Genomic DNA, 22,296 nt, shown 5'->3' with positions numbered 1-22,296 from the left:
TAGGAGTCCAAGTTGCCAGATCATCGATATTTCTGTAATATGTAATGATATGCTAAAGCTAATATGTACCACCCTCTTTAAAGCTTGTGAGAATTAAAGGAGGGAAGACTGGTTTGCGTATAGGAGCATAATTTAGTTAATGGATGTGTTTTATAGGCAGTCGTATTTCTATCACCCAATTAATATACATGCTTATGTTCCAGGGGTTGGTTCTTTTCTATTTGTGAATGACCAGTATAATTGGCTTCCTGATTTGGGCTTTCTAGTATATATGGGTGGGATGTTTTCCCTCAGCCCTAGTAATATTCAACGCAGTTAGCTCTATGGGATTTAGAAAAGATTTTTGCTCTTAAAGATCAATAGGCAACATTGAACATTGATTCAACTAGTATGGCAATTATTGTACAAATAATGTACAGTGCTTTGGTCTTTACATGGGTTTTTCAGTATTGTGAATTCAGAAATGTGCACACAACAGTGAATTTTATAAAAAGCTTTTTGGTTCAAAATTTTATAATATAATTTTAACTGGTAACATTCTTTAGTGGATTAGATCAAATGTAAAAGCCAGCATGGAATCAGGGGTTTGTAGCTGATTTATAAATAACTGCTGAACCTGAAGGCTTAAAATTGAATTTGGTTTTAACAGGGTTGAATTTTATGTGACATTGTAAGTAACAACTTAGAGAGATGTTTAATAAAGATGGTTAATAAACCTACGGAGACACATTTGACCATTATTTAGAGGAGATAAAATGTGAATTTACATTTAAAATGGAAAAGATAAAAGATCTCAGAAAAGTAACATTTGATTATGTCTCCTTCTGTATACATGGCAGTCTTCTTTTTGTATCCCTGTATTAAAATTGCATGTCCCTATTTTAATCACTTTACATCTTTATTACCATCTCCTCAGTGGTCTCATGTCATTCATTATCAGTTGATCTGGTCACACTGTGCATCATTCTTCCCCATCTGTTCCTATTAATACTTCCTCCTTTAATTTGTTACTGCATGGGATTGAAATGATGTAAAGAAAAAAAAAAACCCCTCACTCCCTTGTTCTTTGCAACTCTGTTGTCCTGGTTTCTTTCTTTTCTCTCTTTCCCTTCCCTCCAGCCAAAAGAGTGATCCACAGTAGTCACAAAATCAATCAGTTCTCATTGAGTAACCATCCTTTTTCTACCACAGCGCTAGATATCAGTGGCTAGCGAGAAGGGATCAAAAAAGAAGGGACGTGTAAGTGTGTAATTGTGGTCTTTGCTTCATGGTCCCCTCATAAGTGTAGCATGTTCATTTTCAGGGTAAATTTGCTCCAAAAATTTCTTTTTTACCTTTCACATCTCAACTCCCTCAGCATGTTTCTCTGGGGCTGGAGTCCTTGTTTCCTCGCCTTTTCTTTCCAAAGACATCATCTCTTTAAGGCATCTCATTCAGTTTTATTCTTTAGTCTGTCAAATTTCAGTTTGTTTACATGGCAGCAGTATTTATAACTGCATGTAAAATAGGTAATGATTCACAATATGTTTTGATTCTGTCTTCTATGGATTTAAGGAATTAATTTGAAACACCAGTTGTGTTTGAAAGAGGATTTCTAAAAGAGATGGTATATCACAAATAAAAGTTTTATTCCACTAGTCTATTTTTAAAGAAATCATTGTTCTGTGGTTGAATTTTCTTCCTTTCATCTTCGGCCAGATATAACAAGTGACTTTTATGTTATTTCCTACTTTGTCTTTAGTGTACTATATTTTTCAATTAAAAAAAAACACAGAGTATTGTTAGGTCTGCTGCTCTTTAATGAATCATTGGATTAGAAAATAACTCATTATATCACCAGGCAGAGATATGTTCCTTTATTTGAATGTAGACAGAGAAGATGAATAATTTATCAAATGTTATTAGTGCAGGCTGCATATTACTGGAGTCTCAGCAGGATATAATGAAATTTTTCTCATGCTAGTATGAAAATAGCATGCCTTTGCATAGTCATTATTGAACTTTTGGCATCTCTCAGAGAACTATTATGGTATCATGCCAATCTTGCTCACCTCTTCATTAACTGGACTTTTGACTGAAGAGTTTAACTTATCTTGAAAATCTGTGGAATCTGTTATGCCAAATGCTTGCTTGACTCTAGTATGTTTCCATGTTAGTGCGGAAATTTGCAGAATGAATGAAGTGCTTAATGTTTCTTATTAAAGTGATTAGTGCAAAAAGGGTATGACTGATGGTTTTATTACTACTTCTGGTCATGAAAAGCTATGTATACAGGAGATGCTTAAGCAATATATCTTTCTGAAATAAGGGGTGATGAAACATGTATATAATTACTTAGAATCTTATATCTGTACTAATTATGTATTTGAAATTATCTTAATTGCTTTTAAAAAGTTGCATTTCATTTGCCTCTGGCATGATTGCATGAAGAGGTGAACAAATCTTCTCCCCAAAAGCAATGATAAAACTGGACAAATGGTCAAAAACAAATTATGTCAGTACTCTGGATATCCACTAAACATGCTCAATAAACTGAGATATGTGTATTCATGAAAACAACTGAGCTTTGGGTAAGAACTGTGAGTCTGTGGTGTTGGTGCTGAGGCTGCTCCCATTTTCCGTCCTCAACTCTGGGCAGGATTGTTCAGCTAGGGCAAAGCAGGCTGTGAAAACCAGGCAGCTCAGCTGATGTGGAGAACTGTTAGGTACAGTGGAGACTGTGATGGCAAATGACAGGGAAAGTATGCGGCTCTACTGGACTGAAGTTGCTGGCCTGTTCAGTGCAAGCAGTGGACAGGCGGACTAGCCAGGGATTTAACAGGGAATTCTGGGAGATGAGGCAGCAATAGGAGGCTTGAGAAGCTCTGCACATACCTAGAGTTGACTGGAGGTTGTGCACATGCACAGATTTATAAGAAATCTAAAGAAAGTTCTTCAGGCAGAAAGGAAATGGTACTAAGTGATAACTTGAATTCCAAGGAGCAATGGAAAGTGCTAGAAATGACACTTATATGGGTATATATAAAGTATTCTCTCTATGTTTTTACATTTTTTTCTTATTTAAAAAACACACAATTATATATAAAACAATAATTATAGCAGTATATTTTTGGCTTTACAGTGGCCCCCCCCTTAACCATGGGGGATACATTCTAAGACCTCCTGAAACCATAGATAGTACCCAACTCTGTATATGCTAGGTTTTATCCTGTACATACATAGCTATGATAGTTTCATTTATAAATTAGGCACAGTATGAGATTAACAATAACAATAATAAAATAGAACAATTGTAACAACATACAGTAAGAAAAGTTATGTGAACATGGTCTCTCTTTTTCTCAAAATATCTTATCATACTTATTATTGAAACTGGCAAGCAAAACCACAGATAAGGGGGACTACTGTATACAACTATATATGTTAATATGCACCACAACAATAGCACAGAAGAGGAAGAAGGAAAAGAAATAGTACTGGGACAATTGAATATTCATATGAAAAAAAATGAACTTAGGCCCTTACTGTATATTAAATACAAAAAGTAATAAAGTGGATCCTAGACTTAAATATAAGAGCTAAAACAATGAAACATTTAGAAGAAAACATAGGAGATATCTTTGTGGTGTTGGGATAGGGAGAGTTCTTAGATGTGTCACCAGAAGCATGAGCCATAAAAGAAAAAAGTTGATGAATTGAACTTTATTAAATTGAAAAACATTTACTTTTCAAGAGACACCCCCATGAAAGTAAAAATATAAGCCACAGACTGAGAGAAAATATTTATGAATCATATCTGATAAAGGTCCTATAATCGTAATATACAAAGAATTCTTACAACTTAATAAGACATACTCTAATTAAAATATTGGCAAATACTGGAGTAAACATTTGTATTAGTCAGGACTGATGTGTATACAGAAAGAGCTATATTATAAGGAATTGGCACACACAGTTATGCAGGCTGAGGAGTCCCAAGATCGGCAGTGGACAAGCTGGAGACCTGAGAGAGCCAACGTGTAGTTCCAGTCTGAGTCCAAGGCCTGAGAACCAGGAGAGCCAGGGGTGTGAGCTCTAGTCCATACGCTGGTGGTCTTGAAACCCAAGAAGAGCCAATATTTTAGTATGGATCTGAAGGCCGGAATGGACCAGTTTTCTGGTTCTTACGGTCAGTCAAGAGGAACTCAGCCTTTTTGTTCTGTTTGGGCTTTCATTTGATTGGATGAGGCCCATTTACATTGGGAGGGCAATCTGCTTCACCCATTCTACCAATTCAGATATTAATCTCACACACCCCCAGAGTAGTGTTTGGTCAAAATGTCTGGACACCCTGTGGCCCCGTCAAGTTCAAATATAAAATTAACCATCACAGCATTTTACTGAACAAAAAATACATTTTGCAAATAATCACATGAAAATGTGCTCAACATCACTAGCCATTTTGGAAATGCATATTCAAAACACAATAACGTACCAATACACACCTATTAGAATGGCTGTTATCAAGAAAAGCCATGATGTATTGGCAAGGATATGAAGAAACTCAAAACCTCACACATTGCTGTTGGGAATATAAAATGGTAGCACCACTTTGGAAAACAGTTATTTCTTAAAAAGTCAAATTTACCACATGACCCAGCAATTCTACTCCTAGGAATCTATCCAAGAGAAATGAGAATGTGTGTCCATACGAAGACTTGTATGTGAATGTTGATAGAAGCATTATTATAATAGCTATTAATTGCAAAAAATCGAGATGACTGTCAGCTGGTAAATGGATTAACAAAATGTGCTATATTTGGTATGGGAATAGAGATGCACTGTAATAAGCTTGAAGGAATTTTTTTTGGAGTGATGGAAATGTTTAAAAACCGGGTTATTGTGGTGATTGCAAAACTGTATAAATTGATTTAGAAGCATTGAATTATACTCTTACATTTTATAGACTATGCCTCAGTAAAGTTATAAAAATAATATGTCTGTATATAAAGAGCAAATGACAAAGTAAATATGGTAAAATAATAATTAGGGAATCTGAAGGGTATAGGAATTCTCTGTACTATCAAATTATTTCAAAATTCTGTAGCTCTTAGAAGTGGTCTGATTTCCTCTGGGAACATTTTGTAAAAAGAAGTTTAAAAGTTTTGTTTGTTTAAAAAAAGAAATCTAGCCCTAAAGTGCCATTTTATCTCATCTTTTTGATTGTTTACTTCTTTGATTTGTTGTTTGCTTTGCTTTGAGCAGATACTCTGGTTTTGCTTTTTTTTTTTTTTTTTTTTTAACTAATTTTTTCTGCAATGCAGGCAGGCAGGCCCGCTGCCCAAGTGAACCCTTCCTACTACGCATGCATGTCTGGTCTGTGCTAGTGAGCATTTATGCCTGCAGAATGATATTTTGAGTATATTTCAGTTTCTCGTTCTCATCTGTGCAATATTAAAGTACAAATATTATAAGCAAAGCACTTTTGCCTGTAGGTCTTGAACACAGCTGTTTTTCCTTTTGACAATATTTTTTAGGCTTAAATAATCACATGTTCTCTAGATTGTTTTTTTTTTTTTAATCCACAAAAAGAAAAAGTTAAATGCAAGCATTAACACATTTGTTGAAAGCATTAAATTAAAGGGAAGTGTGTGACTCATGCTATTTATGTGCTTGATTTGAAGGTCACTCTGTGAGACTGCTGGGTCAGAAAAAGGATAATGGAAAGCGGTTGGGGGGAGCACGATTGGATTTGCCCAAGATTAGGAAGAATCCACTGATAGAAATCATTTCCATCAATACTGGGTAAGTGTCTCTGAAACTTCCTCATAAAATATTCAGTATATGCCATTAATTCAATTTTTTTTCCTGAACATGTGACATAGAAAAGTATTTGAACATTTTCTCTGGAAAGAAAAATCACAAAAAGCTCCAAAGCACTCGAATATGGTTCCTTCTGAAATGTTCCCTGTATGTAAATTACACTTATATTTGCAGCAGGGTTTTATATCTTTGACTAATATTCTTCTTATTTTTAGTAATAAACATGGCTTTCATTTTCCAGCTATGCCCTTGGTTAAAATCTTTGAAAAAAGAATATTCTGTGAAATGGTTAACAGACCTGTCATCTTCAAATGTTTTCAGTAGAGTTATGGTAAATGTTGCCCAAGATACTAACCATGCTTTGATTATTAACTATATGAAATGCATATTTTAAAATGTTATACTTATCAGTTTTAAACTAAAAAGCAGCATCAAGACTGAATAGTAAATATTCTTTTAACTTCCACACCTTGGTCTAAAGTCTTTTCTGGTTATAACTCTTGGTATACACATTTTATACTTATTTAAATTTGCATTTATTGAATTTGGGTTCTTTAAATTATAACTCCATCTGAAAAAAACACTTTTCCCTGAAAATTTGATTAGATTAAGGGCTTCTATTCTGTAGATCACAAGGAGTACCTACTTACCCATACAGCCACCTCACATTAAATTTAAGCTGTTCTGTTATTTTTTGACTTGATCTTCCCTCTTATTTGAAGTTGTTCTCCTCCTGTCTCTTTCTTCATGCTACTTCCCATTGAGAACCGTGGATTTAACTTCCTTCTCCGGTATCTTCCTGTCTCTAAGTCAGTGCCTTCATTTCTTCTTTAACGATGACACCTGTGTTGTCATTGGTCATCTTTTCTCTAGTCTCACCTCTTCTGGTTCATCCTTCATACTGCTGCCAACAACTAGAGAAGGTTTAAGAAGTCATTTGGTTTTCCATGAATTGCCCCATGGGTAGCATTCACTTGACTTGGTGGTTTTTTGATCTTTTTGATGTGTGGTTTGGTTGAATCTGTGGATGTTGAACCCATGGATACAGAGGGCTGACTGTACTCAATAAATATTTGTTGAATAAATGTTTTATTTTACAGCTATTACCATTTTTGTTGCTATACATTAATTAAAAATTAATTCTAAAATTATTTTTCAAATATTTATAATTTAAAGTTTTAATCCATATAGCCTGGAATTGAGATATGAGTTTCTATCCTTCTCAGACTGCTAATCATTTTCTTGAATCATTTGCAGCCTTACCATTTAATGCTCCAGTGAAAGTACCCTCATGATTGTCCACTTAGCTTGGATTTCATTTTTTTACTGCTTGTGTAGCTCACTGCTATTTTTCATTAACTTTTAAAATGGTTATACTTATTATTTTTCAGTAGAAAATTATCCTTCCCACTAAAATCCTAACACTTTTCAAAGTTTTATTGCTTTCAAATTAAATGTGGAGATAAGCTTCTATAAATTTTCAACTTTTCATTTAGGAAAAGGGTCCCATTTGCAGCAAGTTTTATTATATGTATTAGTAAGTTATTGACGTTACCATCAGACTCTGCAGAGTTTTATGCTTTGTTATTTTTTCTAACTTAAAATATAAAAGGAGTACTTTAGTTTCTTTAGACAAGAATGAATTTGAAAATTTCATATCACGGTCAATTTGGATGAGCACAACAGGATCAGGTACGTGTGAATATTTATGTAGAGTTAGGAAAAAAAAGTGTCAACCAAGTGGTTGGTGTAATAGGGAGTGAACATGTATATAAACGAAAGAAGTGAGGTGAGGTTGAAAAGCTCAGTTTTGTCAATGTCCTCATTTGTGTGATTCCCTTATTTTTTCTAGCAGTGGGAATGGATTGTGGAGACAGAAAGGCAGGGGGTAATGTAGGGGATGAAAGTAAAAAATTGGAAATTGGAGAATAAGGAAAATATGTGTTTTATTTTGCCTTTTCTGTCACTATTAAAGTCATAATTTTTGACAGTCCCTTGGCAATTTTCATCTCCCAAAGCCAAGAGTTGGATACTGTTTAGCAGATCTTACATAAGTTATATCATTTTGTAGATATGCCTATCAGATTATTCCTAGTTTGAAGGTTTGAAATCCTCCCTCTGGCTAAACACATCTTAGAAAATACTATCTGACCCTGTAATACTTTACTGATGCTTTATCTTTTAACATTTATCTTTTTTTTTCTTATTCGTTGCCATCAATCAGACATAAAGGTTCCCATATATCACCATTTTAAGAGGAATCTAATTTTCTTTGAGATTATGTACTTGAATTTATTATCTCTTTTTTAACAGTATTTACTCTGCTCCCCCTGCCCCCATAACATCCTAGCTTTGGGAAAACTAAGTTGGATGTTTCATTTTCTTTCTGTAATATCCAGAATTTATCCGTCTCTATTTCAGTTCCAGATACATAGGCTCTCTGTAGATATTTGAATGAATGAATGACTAAATGAAAGAACAAGAATATAAATTTATCTCACATAAGTGAAGTTGTTCTTAGAGAAATATAATTGCTACTAATAGCATTTTGTTAGCTTTCTGGTTCTAAGGATTAAAACATAAAAGAGTATTAAACAGATACATTTGAAACAGTACATTTGAAAATATAATTATTATGTGCTTACTACATTATGAAGTATTTTGTTAGGCATTATGATACCTACAAAGATAAATAAATGTTTCCCAAATCAACAGGTAACTGTCATGGAGTGAAATAATCAAAACATGCAGCTATAAACACGGAGTTAATTGCAGGTCCTGTATGGGGAAGATTTGGATTTCATCTGGTCTTTGTTTGGGGCAATGCTTTTAGGTCCCTGCATGAGTGTCTTTCCAGGGGTGAGAATACTCAGCAGTGACTCCTTAGACCTCTCAATCTAAGAGCTGTTAGATGTGCAGATGTCCTCTGACTGCCCCTCTCTCTGAGATGCAGTGGCAGCTACATAGTAAGAGGGCTGCTTCTCCTTGACCTCTCCCATCAAACCAGGCTGCTGCCGTCATCAGTACACACGTGGGAAACATAAACCTCAAATGCTATCTTTTTCTGTTAGTCTTAAATTATAGCTTTCGGAAAATTATATTTTATAGAAAAACTATTTTTGAGGTATTTAATTAGAAATATTTTTTAAAAACTTGAATTGATGTTCCAGGGAATCTTGTCAGAAGTTTGAATATATGTGACATCACACTTACACTATGGTGAGTCTTTTTAATATGTTGGGATTTCTTATGATCCTTTTGAAAAGACTACACATTTTACTTTAGTCAATACTGATTTATTGAGTCATTACCTTATATCTTAGCATGGTGCCAATAACCAAAGACACTCTTATTTTTTCAGTTCATGCTAGACTGTTGTTCAGATATTCTGATTATGTAAACCATGGCTCTATTCTGAATGTGCTCACTTGAGGGTAGCTCCTTCAGCCTCATTGCTATCCTCAGAGACAACTGTTAGATCATGACGTCTTTGTCCAAGAGGCAATATCTTAAGGTAAAACATTTCTCAAAAAGAACTCAGCATACTTTATAGTCATTTATTAATTTTAAAATTATGGGTCAATATAACTTTTTGATTATTATTATTGTTTTAGAGACAGGGTTTTACTCTGTCACCCAGTCTGGAGTACAGTGGCACAATCATAACTCACTGTAACCTTGAACTCCTTGGCTCAAACAATCCTCCTCCCTCAGTTTCCTAGGTAGTTGGGACTGCAAGCATGTGCTACCACACCTGGCTAATTTTTTTAATCTTTTGTTGACCCTCGGTTCTCACTATGTTGCCCAGTCTAGTCTCAAACTCCTGGCGTCAAGCAACCCTTTTGCCTCAGCCTCCCTAAGTGCTGGGATTATAGGCATGAGCTACCATGTGTGGCCAATATCATTTTTTATATATTGGGTTCTGATGGTTGCATATTAACCTAGGCCAAATTTTGTCATGTAAAATTCTTAGTGGGTTTTTTTTTTTTTTTTTTTTTTTTTTTTTTTGTTATGTAGGCAATAGTAGCTACCAATGAGGATTAGTTACTTTTCTACAACTCAGCTGTCAGGTTATAATGAAAGCAAGCCCCAGCCCAAAATCTGCAATAAGAATTTATTAAGCAAGCTGCCATAGTCCAGCTTTTCCTTGTAAGCTTGGTGAAGTCCTCATTCTCTATTTTTTTTATTTGGGTGATTAAATCACACCTTGTTCTAAAGGTTCGCTTGAGCCAGATGAGACAATATGGTGTCTTATTACTACTACAGATAGCACATCCTCAGGCAATCAGAGTCATCTATCCAGTATCTGGAGTGAAGGTAGGTCAGGGATCAAGCCAAGATCACATCCTTAGTGGTCTAGGCCAGTGCTAACCGAGGTGTGTTCTGTGGACCAGTTGTCTATTGATTGCTGGGCTGTGACAAATACAGGAATTGAGAGCAAGCATTTTAGAGACTTTTAAGGCAGTTTCACATTGCTGCAATGTCTTGTATTTCCTTTTCATTGTATTTTACACAACTACTGGTTTATAAGAGGTTAGAAATAAAAATCCCGGTCTGTCACTTTAGATAGTTCGAGAGATACTGGTGTAGGCTAGTCTGTTGCAAGATTCTTTACCCTGTTCTGGAAAATATTTTAGCCAATCTTCTTATCTTGAGTGTCCCTGATTTCACTCATGAGATCCTATTTCTACTATCTTTTATTTATTTATTTATTTTTTAGAGACAGGGTCTGTCTTTGTCACCCAGGCTGGAGAGCAATGGCATGATCATACCTCACAGCAGCCTCAAACTCCTGGCCTCCAGCGCTCCTCCTGCCTCAGCCTCCCCAGTAACTAGGACTACAGGTGCACACCACCATGGCTGGTTAATTTTTAAAATTTTTTTATAGAGACTGGGTCTCCCTATGTTGCCCAGGCTGGTCTCAAACTCCTTGCTTTGAGCAATCTTCCCACCTTGGCCTCCCAAGTTGTAAAGGTGTGTGCCACCATACCCAGCCTCTGCTGTCTTTTATGCTATTAGTTAACTACTTGTGATTAATAGTTCAGCATTACTTTCAAAAGTGAAAACTTATGTCTATTATTTATTATGTTAACTAGGAAAGCCTCTAGAGTTGGCCAGAGTTAAAAGATAGCTAAAACCATACACAGTAGTCTCTTGTGGAAGGTTGCCTTTCTGATTAAATACTAGCTAAGAGTAGCTTAAACCAACTCACAATTTAGATTATGCTTTCTACATTATATTCTTTCAAAAGTAAATTTATAGACGTCTTGACATGGTGCTTCTGAAACTTAAAATCTAGATGTTATAGCTGTTACATTGGCACATCGCTAAGATGAGTGCAAGAGTATAAGAGTTGTTTTAATTCATGTTCTTCTATAAGCTTATGGAGGCCAGGAAACTTATCTTTCAGCCGTGAGCCTACAATGGGACACCAGCCTATTCTGGAGAAGGTGGTGAAGTCTATGGTACGGTGGAAAGAGCGCCGCACTTGGAGTTTGGAGTCATAGACACTGTTGTTTTCCAGCTGCAATGACTCAAGTAAATTAGATAAGATCTTAAAATTGATGTCTTTTCTGCCATGGATACAGTGCTACCTACTATATGTGTAGCCTGACATATTAATAAGCATTTTTTTTAGAATATCGATACTAATGTATCTTACACTCTGCCAACATTCTCTAAGACCTCTTGTCGTCTTCATTTCCTTTCATTCTTTCTGCTATTTAGGCAAGAAATTTGCTGTAACTAGAATGTGAAGTTAGGACTTTATCCTATACATCATCAGTTCTTCAATTTCCTATTTTACCTGTTCCATTGTAAGTGAATGTTTGGCAAGCAAACTTAAAAAATATCATCTTAATCTCTCCTGTAGCTTTTAGTACAGTGTCTTCCTCACAGTATTCACTCCATAAATATTTGTTAAGTATTTTAGTTGACAGCAGTGTTACTTAAATGCAGAAAAAATTTTCTGGCTAAGCTGGAATATAGTTCTAATTGCTTCTCTTGCTATAGATGATTGTTTTGTAGAAAAAAGAATATGTTAATTTGGACTATGAATGAAGCGAAACTTATCTCAAACAATTAAATGTGTGAAATTGAAGTATTTATGGCAATTCTGAACTTGTTACAGCATTTTTACTCTTTTATCCAAAAACTAGTAGTCCTGAAATTTGCAGCCTTTTACATGTCTTCAATGGAATTCCAAAATATCTTGTTTTCACTTAAATATTGTACAAATGAAATTTTAAAATAATGCCTATTTCTAGTGCATTAAAAGACTGTGCTTGGGAAAGATCATTTGTAGGAACAGTGGATGGCACTATTGGCTCATACCTGTGAAGTAGTTATTCTTAAGTTGCAGAACTTTCGAATGTAAGCTTGATAAATGTTTTTGGAGTGAGCGGCTTAGTCAAAAAATTTAGACGGTATTAGGATGGGGATTTTATGTTAATGTTAACTCTTCATTAATCATCATTTTATATCAACTTTGAAATGAATGTGTAACTTTCTTAATCACTAGCATAGGGAAATGGCTAATTTTTAAAAATTGTTTTACATTCTGTCATGTTATGGGATTCTATTGCCCTATCTAAAAAGCGCGTCTTGCTTATCACATTTTTGGCAAACAAAACTATTTAGTTTGAAGAAGTGAGAATAACTTTGAGTTTGGATAAACAGCAAACATTTAAAGATACTCAACTTTAGTTACACCATTAAACCTTAGTTTAGAGTTGAGTAGGATGGTTGACACTTTCTTCAACCAGTTCAGTTCGTGGACCGTATAGTGAGGCTATACATTAACAGGAAAACTTAGAGATGCATTTATAGTTTAGAAAGTTTATTATATTTGTAATTTTTACAAATCAGCTTATTTTTTTCATATGTAAAAGTTTTGTATGTTTGTTCTTTAAGAAAACTGAAGGTGGCCGGCGCGGTGGCTCATGCCTGTAATCCTAGCACTCTGGGAGGCCGAGGCAGGTGGATCGTTTTAGCTCAGGAGTTGGAGACCAGCCTGAGCAAGAGTGAGACCCCCGTCTCTACTAAAAATAGAAAGAAATTATATGGACAACTAAAAATATATACAGAAAAAAATTAGCCGGGCATGGTGGCGCATGCCTATAGTCCCAGCTACTAGGGAGGCTGAGACAGGAGGATCGCTTGAGCTCAGGAGTCTGAGGTTGCTGTGAGCTAGGCTGATGCCACGGCACTCACTCTAGCCTGGGCAGCAGAGTGAGATGCTGTCTCAAAAAAAAAAAAAAAAAAAAAAAAAAGAAAAGAAAAAAAAGAAAACTGAAGGGCCCTGCACCCGGACATTGATTTACTCAACAAATGTAGTTGAACATTTATTAAGTGCTGAGGATAAAAAGATGAGTTCATCTGGTGTCTGCCCTTGAGCATCCCACAGAACAGGGAATGAAACAAGTGCAAAACAATTAAATTATAACCTAACATTGTACGTACAGTAATACAGGAGTGAACAAAGTTATCTTAGGACCATGATGGATTGTTTGGATGAGTTGGAGAGGGCCTTCCATGGAAAGTAATATGTAGACTGTGTCTTAAAATTTATCTTATAGTTGGGTTCAAGGCAATTCAAGCAGAGTGAGAAAAACAAATCCAAACCTGTAAACAATGGTGTTGAATTGTGAAAGGCCATGTCTTGCACAGAAAATGATGAGTGAGTCAGTGTTTTGGATAAGGGAATAGAAGAAAGGTTAGAAAGGTAGTTTGAGATTGCTTGGGTTCAGATTGGCTTAAGTTATCAACTCCTCTATAGGTTTTCATTTCCTCATCTATAAAATGGGGATAATAATAATCTTGTGAGAATGAAAAGAGATTGTATGTTTAAAGTAATTAACTCAGTGCCTGAAACATAGTATCTGTTCGATGCACAGTATTATTATTAACTTTATTACTATTGCAACTACAGAAGGACAAACCTCAGGCTTAATTAGATTACAATTTGCTTAAGGCCACAGAACTAGTAAATGGCAGAGTCATGACTTGAACCACGTCATCTGACCAGTTCTTTTCCAATAAACCACAAGGTCAGTGAATTCTAGCCCTGTTTTCTATTCTTGGATTGGCACTGTAGTTGTTTGGTTAATTGAAAGAAAAGCCACCTAGAGCTAAAGTTTGAGACTCATCTAGAGGATGGCCTATCAAATCTGAGAAAAATGCTGTAGGCACCAGATTTTACAGAGAGAATGGAGAACGTGAGCTAATGTAGTGAGTCAGTCAAGTGGAGGTGGGCTATGAGAATTTCTACTGCTTACTTATATTGTATTTTGTCAGATTCCTCTTCAGATGCATTTATTTTGTCCAGTGGAATGGAATGTGAATTTCCTGTTCTGATTTTAAAGGATGGGACTGCTAAATTATTTAGGTTTAGAGATATATGACTATTGTACCCTCCTTTCTTGTCCTTTTTTTTTTTTTTTTTGGTAACCTCTATTTGAGTTAAGGTGTATGGAAATGAGTTGCACTTGGAAGGACACAGTAGGAGTGGATGATTGGATGTATCCAAAGAGCCACCATCTGTCAGTTTTCCTGTTGCTTTAAGAAAACTTGTTTTCCAGCCCTATCAGGAGAGGAAAAAAAAAAATCCTAAAACTTGTGTAGGCTGACTTTAATTAAGTATAATTGGATACACATGTGATTGTGGATGAAGGCCTGTCAGTTTTTTCCAATACAAGAATAATATATGTCTCATATATTTATTTTTGAAAGCACTTTGCTTTTATTATCCTACATCTCAGTATGGTAGCACCAGTTGTTTTATTTTTTCTAACCCTGACAAAGCAGAATGTTTTGTTTGGCTTTTTAAAAAGGCAATAGTGCATGTAGTTAAGACCTCATTTGCTTTATCTGATGAAATAGTCTCTGAGGAGTGTCTGTTTTTCTGTAAATATACTAAGGAAACTGGGTTTAAAACAAGGTCATTTTTAAAAATACTGGTTTCAGTTTTTAAACAATATATGTAGCTTTGTGATTTGTAATGTATATTTTTGTGGTTCTTTTTAGGGTAACCTTAAAATAAGTATTAATTGTGACATTATATAGGTTTAGGAAGCTGTTTTTCCCTTGTAAATACCTTGTATGTATTGTTCTGTTACTGCTCTTGAGGAAAACATAAACTATCTGAAATGGGATTTTTAGTTTGTCCTTCTCTCCTAGTTCCTTTTACTCATCTATTATTTTTTCGTCACTCATCTGTATAAGTTTGTAAGAACAAGGTATGCAAAGATGGATTGATTTATTTAGGACCAATAGACTCTTGTAACTGGAAGATATCCCAATCAAGATTGGTGGTCTGTTTTATTCATTGGTGCATTTATATATTTGTTTGTTTATTCTTTACTCATTCATTCCACACACATTTGCAGCACATCTATATGTATTGGAAACTGTACTAAGTGCAGTAAAAGAAACAAGACCTACCTAGTGTATCACTGCTCTTGAGAGTCTTACAGTCTAGTGTAGTTTAGTTAATTGGTAAATAGTTTTGTTTTAGTCTTCATGTAATATATAATAAGAGTGCTTTTTGTATATGTGGGACTTAGAGTTGTGTACCTAGAAATTACCACAAATATAGATAATATATAAAATAGGACTTGTTTAATATATGATGGCTGAAAATGGGCTTGTACGATAATAATGTACAACGTGCGTATCATGTTAGCTAGTAGGGCTCTCTTTGGTAATTGGCCACTGTTGAGAATCAGTCACCACCTTCACTTACTGTTCTCAGTGTGGAATGCAGGCAACCCATGATCCTTTGAGTGTTGATTTTATGCTTATGCTCTCAAAATTACACCTCTGATTTCACTTCCAAAGAATAGAATTGTTAAAGCCCTTTTCGGCCTACTTCAGCTTCTTTCTCATTCTTATTTCTACTTTTGGGTTTCTTTTTTTCATTTTCCTACCTTAATTCTCAATTATATGCAGGGGAAGAGGCAAAACAACAACAAAAAAATGACAAGGTGTCAATAGCAGCACCGGTGTTGACACATTGAACACATCTTGGAAAAAAGAGGTGTCTGTCTGTGTCAGATGCCCATGAGGAAAGAGTCGGGCTGAGATTCTGCTGCTGCTGGAAGCAAATTTTACTGATGTTTCTGGGATGCATAATAGTGGCTACATTCTGTTTGGCATATTGAGGGTCTTCTGTGCAACTGAGTTGACTTGTACTTAAGTAGTTTGCTTTTTACAGTTATTTATCTAATTATTTTCTTAATTTTACTGGAGTTTTTTCATCCAAATATCCTATTCAGGATGTAACTCATGTACTTTAATACTTCATTAACTTTCAATCCTAATGATAGAATTTCAAGGATGCATAATGGAAAAAAGAATAATGTAGCTGTTTTTAGGTTTTGATCTTTTTTTAATTTTTAATTTGATTTTATTACATTTGTATATACCTAATTCAGAATCCAGCTGGGACTGGGACTCATACATAGAATATTTTCCAACATACTTCACAAATGCTTGTTTGGAGCAGCATCAGTATGGCTTGCCTAATTTCGTATTAATAGTTTCTTTTCTTTATCCCAATACTGCTTTGCTTGTTATATCTTAAAGTTTCCTAAACTTAGAATCCTGTAGATACTATGCAACTTTAAGTGATTGATCCTTTAATATTTAAATTTTTTGTTCCTTTATCTTGTAGTCTCTTTATCTTCTTTAAATTATTGCTTTGTTCTCATCCTATTTTTCTATCTTCCGTGTCTTCTGTCTTTTCTTTTTGAACCCACACTTTTGTATAATTATGATGTTTTATTAAAAGTCTCTTTCTTTTGATTTAGTAGATGAGAAAAAACTAGTTGAACTTAAATGTATCTACTGTAAATATATGGATTTGTCCTTTGTAACATTTCCTTGCCAAGTATTTGGGTGGATAGTGGAATAATATGATAGTTTGCATAGTGAGCAGCAGTTTGATTTAAGCTATTTATTAATGGGTTATACTGCTTAAGATCTTTTGCCAACTAATGAGAATGGTCTGAGGCCTTTTTTTTTTTTTATAAGGGATAGAAAAAAAAACCTTTTAATTAGGGATAGACTTTGTAAAATATTTAATAAGTTTCTTTATTATTTGTAGACCTATGGCCAAATACCAGCTGCCCACACTCCTTCTTAATGCAGATGTATTCTTGGATAATTAAAAATCCCTTTGGCAGGTTCATATATTCATAGACCATTATAGCTAGAAAAGATTTCAGAGATTTAAAATCTTCTTTTCATAGATGACAAAACTGAGGCCCAGAGTGCCTAAAATCCCAATATTTGGTGGTGCTTATATTACACTCACTTTTTTTTTTTTTTCTTCCCTTCCCACCCCTCTACACTCACTCTTAGAATAAGGTTCGTGACAGAAAAAGGTTATAAAAATGATACTTTATGTTAGCTTGTATTGAAGTATATCTAGGTCAAAACATGAGAAAATAGTATTAATGCAGGCAACAATGTTTGGTGAATAAACAAAGGAAAACAATGAGATTATCTTAAATGGATTTGATTACATGAGATAAAGATGCTATTGAGACTTCTCTTTTGGTGTGTGAGCATCTTCTCAAGAATTCTAGACTTCCTGTCACCTGTGTTACTCTTCTGTTCGCTCATTATTTGCCTTTCCCATCTACATTCCTGTTCCTAACATTTACCTTTTTATTCCTATAGGTTTGTATGTTTGTATTGTTAGCACCTAATAGTGACCAGCTTATGGAAGTTCTCAATAAAAAGTTTTTATGACTCAAGTTTCCAAATGCTAGGGGTATACTTTCATTCTAAAGTGTCTCTTGCTGTTTCTTGAGTCTTCACCATCTATTCCACCCTTTCTCAATTTGTGTTCTCGGAGAAGCCTAAACTTATACCCAACTGAATATTCTGGCTGGGTGCAGTGGCTCATGCCTGTAATCCTAGCACTCTGGGAGGCCGAGGCAGAAGGGCTTCTTGATTGCTTGAGCTCAGGAGTTCAAGACCAGCCTAAGCAAGATCGAGACCCCAGGTATACAAAAAGAAAGAAAGAAAGAATGTCCTAAGGCTGCAGTCTCCAACCTCTGGGCCACGGGCCTGGTATCAGTCCGTGGCCTTTTTGGAACTGGGCTGCATAGCAGGTGAGTGGCAGGCGAGCCAGCAAAGCTTCATCTGTGTTTACATCCCCTCCTCATTGCTCACCTCACTGCCTGAGCTCCACTGCACCCGCTGCCCTGCCCCTAGTCTGTGGAAAAATTGTCTTCCATGAATCCAGTCCCTAGTGCCAAAAAGGTTAGGGACTGTTGCCCTAAGACATTCATTGTTTGTGCTGAATTCACTTCTCTCCTAGGCATCCAGAATGATAACAGCTGTGTACCATCCTTGAGAGAATTAAAAAGTGGTCACTCAGATTATTTTCTGTAGTACATAGTTCTCTTGGAATGCTGGGTGAGAAAGGATGATTTAGTCACTTCATCAGATACTCCTAATAACCACCTTAAAGCTTGCTTTTCTAAAAAAGGCCATCATTGATTGACTTCATTCTAATGTTGTTATTTTACTTCACATTTCCTTAGATGGCATAGAATTAGTTTTTACTAAGGGCTATTGCTAAGTTGGTATTATGCTGAATGGGTTAGAGTAAATGTGGCTTTTTCCTTAAAAGGAAACATAAGCAATAAGTATGTAATAGATTTCTCATGTTGATGTATTTTTCTTACGTAAAGTATATGCCACTTGAATGTTAAACTGGTCCTTGTTTGGGTGGGTGTGCGTGGGAGATATGCTAGGTTCATGACAACACAAGTCCCAAGGGCAAAGGAAGGAGACTGGAACTAGTAGACTGAGCATGCTTAACACTGACTTGGCCACTACAACTCACCCTTGAGAGTTAGCTCTGCATTTAGGCATGGCATCTAAGGCTAGTAACTGCCTGAGCTTATTTCCAAAGGAGTCAATTTCAGATGTGTCAGGACCAAATTATATGAAAATAAAAAAAGAAATATAACCACACCTATCCACAAATGATGTGGTTGTCTACGTAGAAAATCTCGTGGAATCCATAATAAAACTCCTGGAGCTCATAAGTGAGCTTAGCGAGGATACAACATAAACCCACAAAAATCAATTATATTTCTATATACTAGCAATGTATAATTAGAAACTGAAATAATTTTTTTTTTACACAATAGCGCTAAGAAAAATGAAACATTTAAGTACAATTCTAACAAATCATATGTATGATATGTGTGTAGAAACCTATAAAACACAAGAAATCAAAGAAGACCTATATAAATAGACCATGGCATGTTCATGAATTGGAAGACTCAATGCAGTACAGGTGTCAGTTCTCCTCAAATGCATGTATAGATTTAAAGTAATTCCAATACACATTCCAGTAGGATTTTTCTTGTAGAAATGGACAAGCTGATTCTAAGTTTGATGCAGAAAGGCAAAGAAAGTAGAGTTATCTAAAACAGTTTTGAAAAAGAATAAAGTTGAAGGACTCATACTACCCTATTTTAAGACTTATAATAAAGTAGCAGCAATCAAGACAGTGTGATAGTGGTGAAGGGATAAACACGTGAGTTGTTGAAATCAGAATAGCAAGTCCAGAAACAGACGCACACAAATATGACTAAATGATTTTTGACAAAGGTGCAAAGTCCATTCAAGGGAGAAAACAGTGTTTTCATCAGTTTGTACTGGAATAATTGGATATCCATATAGAAAAAGAATAAAATCTTTGACCCAATCTTCTCATATATGCAAAAATTAACCCAAAGGGGATCAAACATCAAAATGTAAAACTGCAAAAATTATAGAAGAAATCATAAGAGAATATTTTTGTGACTTCTGGTTAGGCAAAGAGTTCTTAGACATGACACCCAGAGTATGCTGTATAAAAGGACAAAAAGTGGACTTCATCAAAATTATCAACTTTTGCTCTTGTAGTGATGCTATTAAGAGACTAAAAAGCAAGCTACATGCTGGGGGAACATATTTGCCAATCACATACCCAGCATAGGACTTGTACCAGAATACATATGGAACTCTCGAAACTCAGTAGGAAAATAAGTTAGCCAATTAAAAAAATGGGTGAAAGACTTGGACAGACATTTCACCAAAGAGGATATACAGATGGCAAATAAGTGCATGTAAAGTTTTTCAAGATCATTACCGTTAGGGATAGTACAACTAACCTAGTAGATGAGCTAAAATATTTGACAGTATCAGGTTGCAAAGCAACTGGAACTCTCATACATTGTTGATGGAGATGCCAAATGGTACAGCCATTCTGGAAAACAGTTTAGCAGTTTCTTTAAAAAGTTAAACATACTTTATCACATGACTAACATTCACTTTTGGGTATGGGAAATGAAAACTTAATTTCATAGAAAAATGTATATATGAATATTTATAGTAGCTCCCTTTTCTAATCACCCAAAACTAAAAACAACTCCTGTATCCTTCAGTAGGTGAATAGAAAAATAAACTGTGCTATGTCCGTTCAATTGAATACTGCTGAGTAATAACAAATAGTAAACAACTGATGCCCTGGACATCTTAGATGAATCTCAGAAGCCTGATGCCGAGTGAAAGAAGCCAGTCATCAATGGCTGTATATCATGTGATTTGTATATATGACATTTTCAAAAAGACAAAACTATAATGATGGAAAGAGGGCCATGAGGGAGTGTTTTGGGGTAATGGAACTTTTCTGTGTCCTTATTTTGGTGGTGGTTAAACATATCTACACATTTGCTAAATTCGTAGAACTATACACTCTCCAAAAAAATTAACTTTACCATATGACAGTTTTTAAAAAAATTAATTGATCCTACAAAGAAAATATATTAAGAAATGTTTATTAAGTCTCATATATGATTCAAAAGAAAAGAAATGTTTATGTGGAGAACCAGGGTAGATTGAAAATTATGTTAAAAAGGTTTGCATCTCATTTAAATAGGAAGCAAAGACTTCTTGGACAGAGAAGAAGATGGATTTGGCTCTGTATATTTGAGAAGAGCTGAGCTTTGGAACAGTTACTGAGGGTAAATGAAGCATTACTGAATTTATCCTCAGTAGTGAATGGAATAGTGTCACCTCTAGGTAATATGAGAAAATAATAAGACAGTTAAATATCAAGATTATGTCATGATTTGATTCATTAAATAAAACTTTTTAATTACTTGGTGTCATTTCCCATTAGAGAAAACGCTTTCATTTTGGCAATTCCCGCCAGTTCCCATTTGTTAATCACAAGACAACTTTCAGAAGCATTCTATTGCTGCTGGAGGTGGAAATGGGCAAGGGTAGAATCCAGTTAGAACAAAAATGTCACAGTCACAGAAGAAAGGGTTTGGCTTACAAGTCAGCTGATATGTGTGTCCCGCCCTTACTTTTATGCCCACTTATATACCAACTTTATGATTTTTCTTGCTACTTTTTGCATAGAGAAATAATTATTGCTTTGGAAATTGTGCCTGTAAAAACTGCAGAAGTCTAAAAGTATATGGCCACTTTGCTCATGATGATTTATTTAAATCTTTTTCCATCTGAGTAGATACTGTGAAACTTAATCAGGTTCTCATATTTACCATTTAATCATTTTAACCATATATTTGGAAAATTGCAAATCCCTCTTGTGCAGGGGCTCACTGTAAAAGTCTACATAGTGGTAAAGCAACAACATGGATTCCCCACAATATCTGAGAGCATCTAACTCTGCTGGAGCTGCCACACCAGCATATGCCTGCCTAGCTGACTTTTTTTTTTTTTTTAAAGCAAATGCTCATAGCAGCTTTGTTTGTAATAGCCAAAAACAGGAAACAACTCACCATCCATCACCAGAAGAAAGAACCAAGAAACTGTGAGACAGGCATTCAGTGGAATACTACACAGCAAAATAAAGGAACTAACTATTGATACATGGAAAAGCATGGATGAAATTCAAAATAATGATGCAGGTAAAAGAACCCAGACAAACTGATGGCATACTACATTATTTTATTTACATAAAATTATAGAAAATGCCAACTAATCTCTAGTTAAAGCAGATCAGTGGTTACCTGACGCAAGAAGGTCTGGGAGCAGGGAGTGGAGGGATTACAAAGGTGCATGGAGAGATTTTAGGGGAGTTACGTGTATGTTCACTGTCTCTATTACAGTGATGTTTTCATATATATGTGTGAAACACTTCTGAACTGTCATGCCCATTTTCTTTAATTCTTTTGATACTTCATAGGAATTTTTAAATGTTTTATTGTCATTCTTTCATCTTTTTCCCCAAAACATTTCCTATCTTCATCCACCACCCTAGTGTCTTCCTTAGAATATAAAGAAAAAATCAGAAGAGAGAAAAAGAGAAGAAAGCAAGGAGAAGGTGTAAACTAGATCTCATTTTGCTAGTAACAGGCGACCAGTGAACAGCTTTATTTGCTTTCCTTAGCTGTGCGTGTGTGTGTGTGTGTGTGTGTGTGTACACACTCTCCTGGTGTTTGTGTCTAGGCCTCT

General features: G+C 35.2%; 1 protein-coding gene across 1 annotated transcript in view; it reads left to right on the top strand.

Annotated features, from left to right (window-relative positions):
* Positions 1 to 22,296, top strand: part of CDKAL1 (CDK5 regulatory subunit associated protein 1 like 1) — a 582,236-nt gene that overhangs the window by 189,863 nt on the left and 370,077 nt on the right. Inside the window, exon 7 of the mRNA XM_069493178.1 lies at positions 5,664 to 5,784. Within this exon, the coding sequence (XP_069349279.1) occupies positions 5,664 to 5,784 (121 nt within the window). The remainder of the gene's footprint in view (positions 1 to 5,663; positions 5,785 to 22,296) is intronic.

This window comes from Eulemur rufifrons, chromosome 18, assembly GCF_041146395.1.
Source record: "Eulemur rufifrons isolate Redbay chromosome 18, OSU_ERuf_1, whole genome shotgun sequence".
In the NCBI taxonomy this organism is placed as follows: domain Eukaryota; kingdom Metazoa; phylum Chordata; class Mammalia; order Primates; family Lemuridae; genus Eulemur; species Eulemur rufifrons.
Note: the sequence above shows the minus strand (reverse complement) of the source record. Positions and strands in the feature narration are given on the sequence as shown.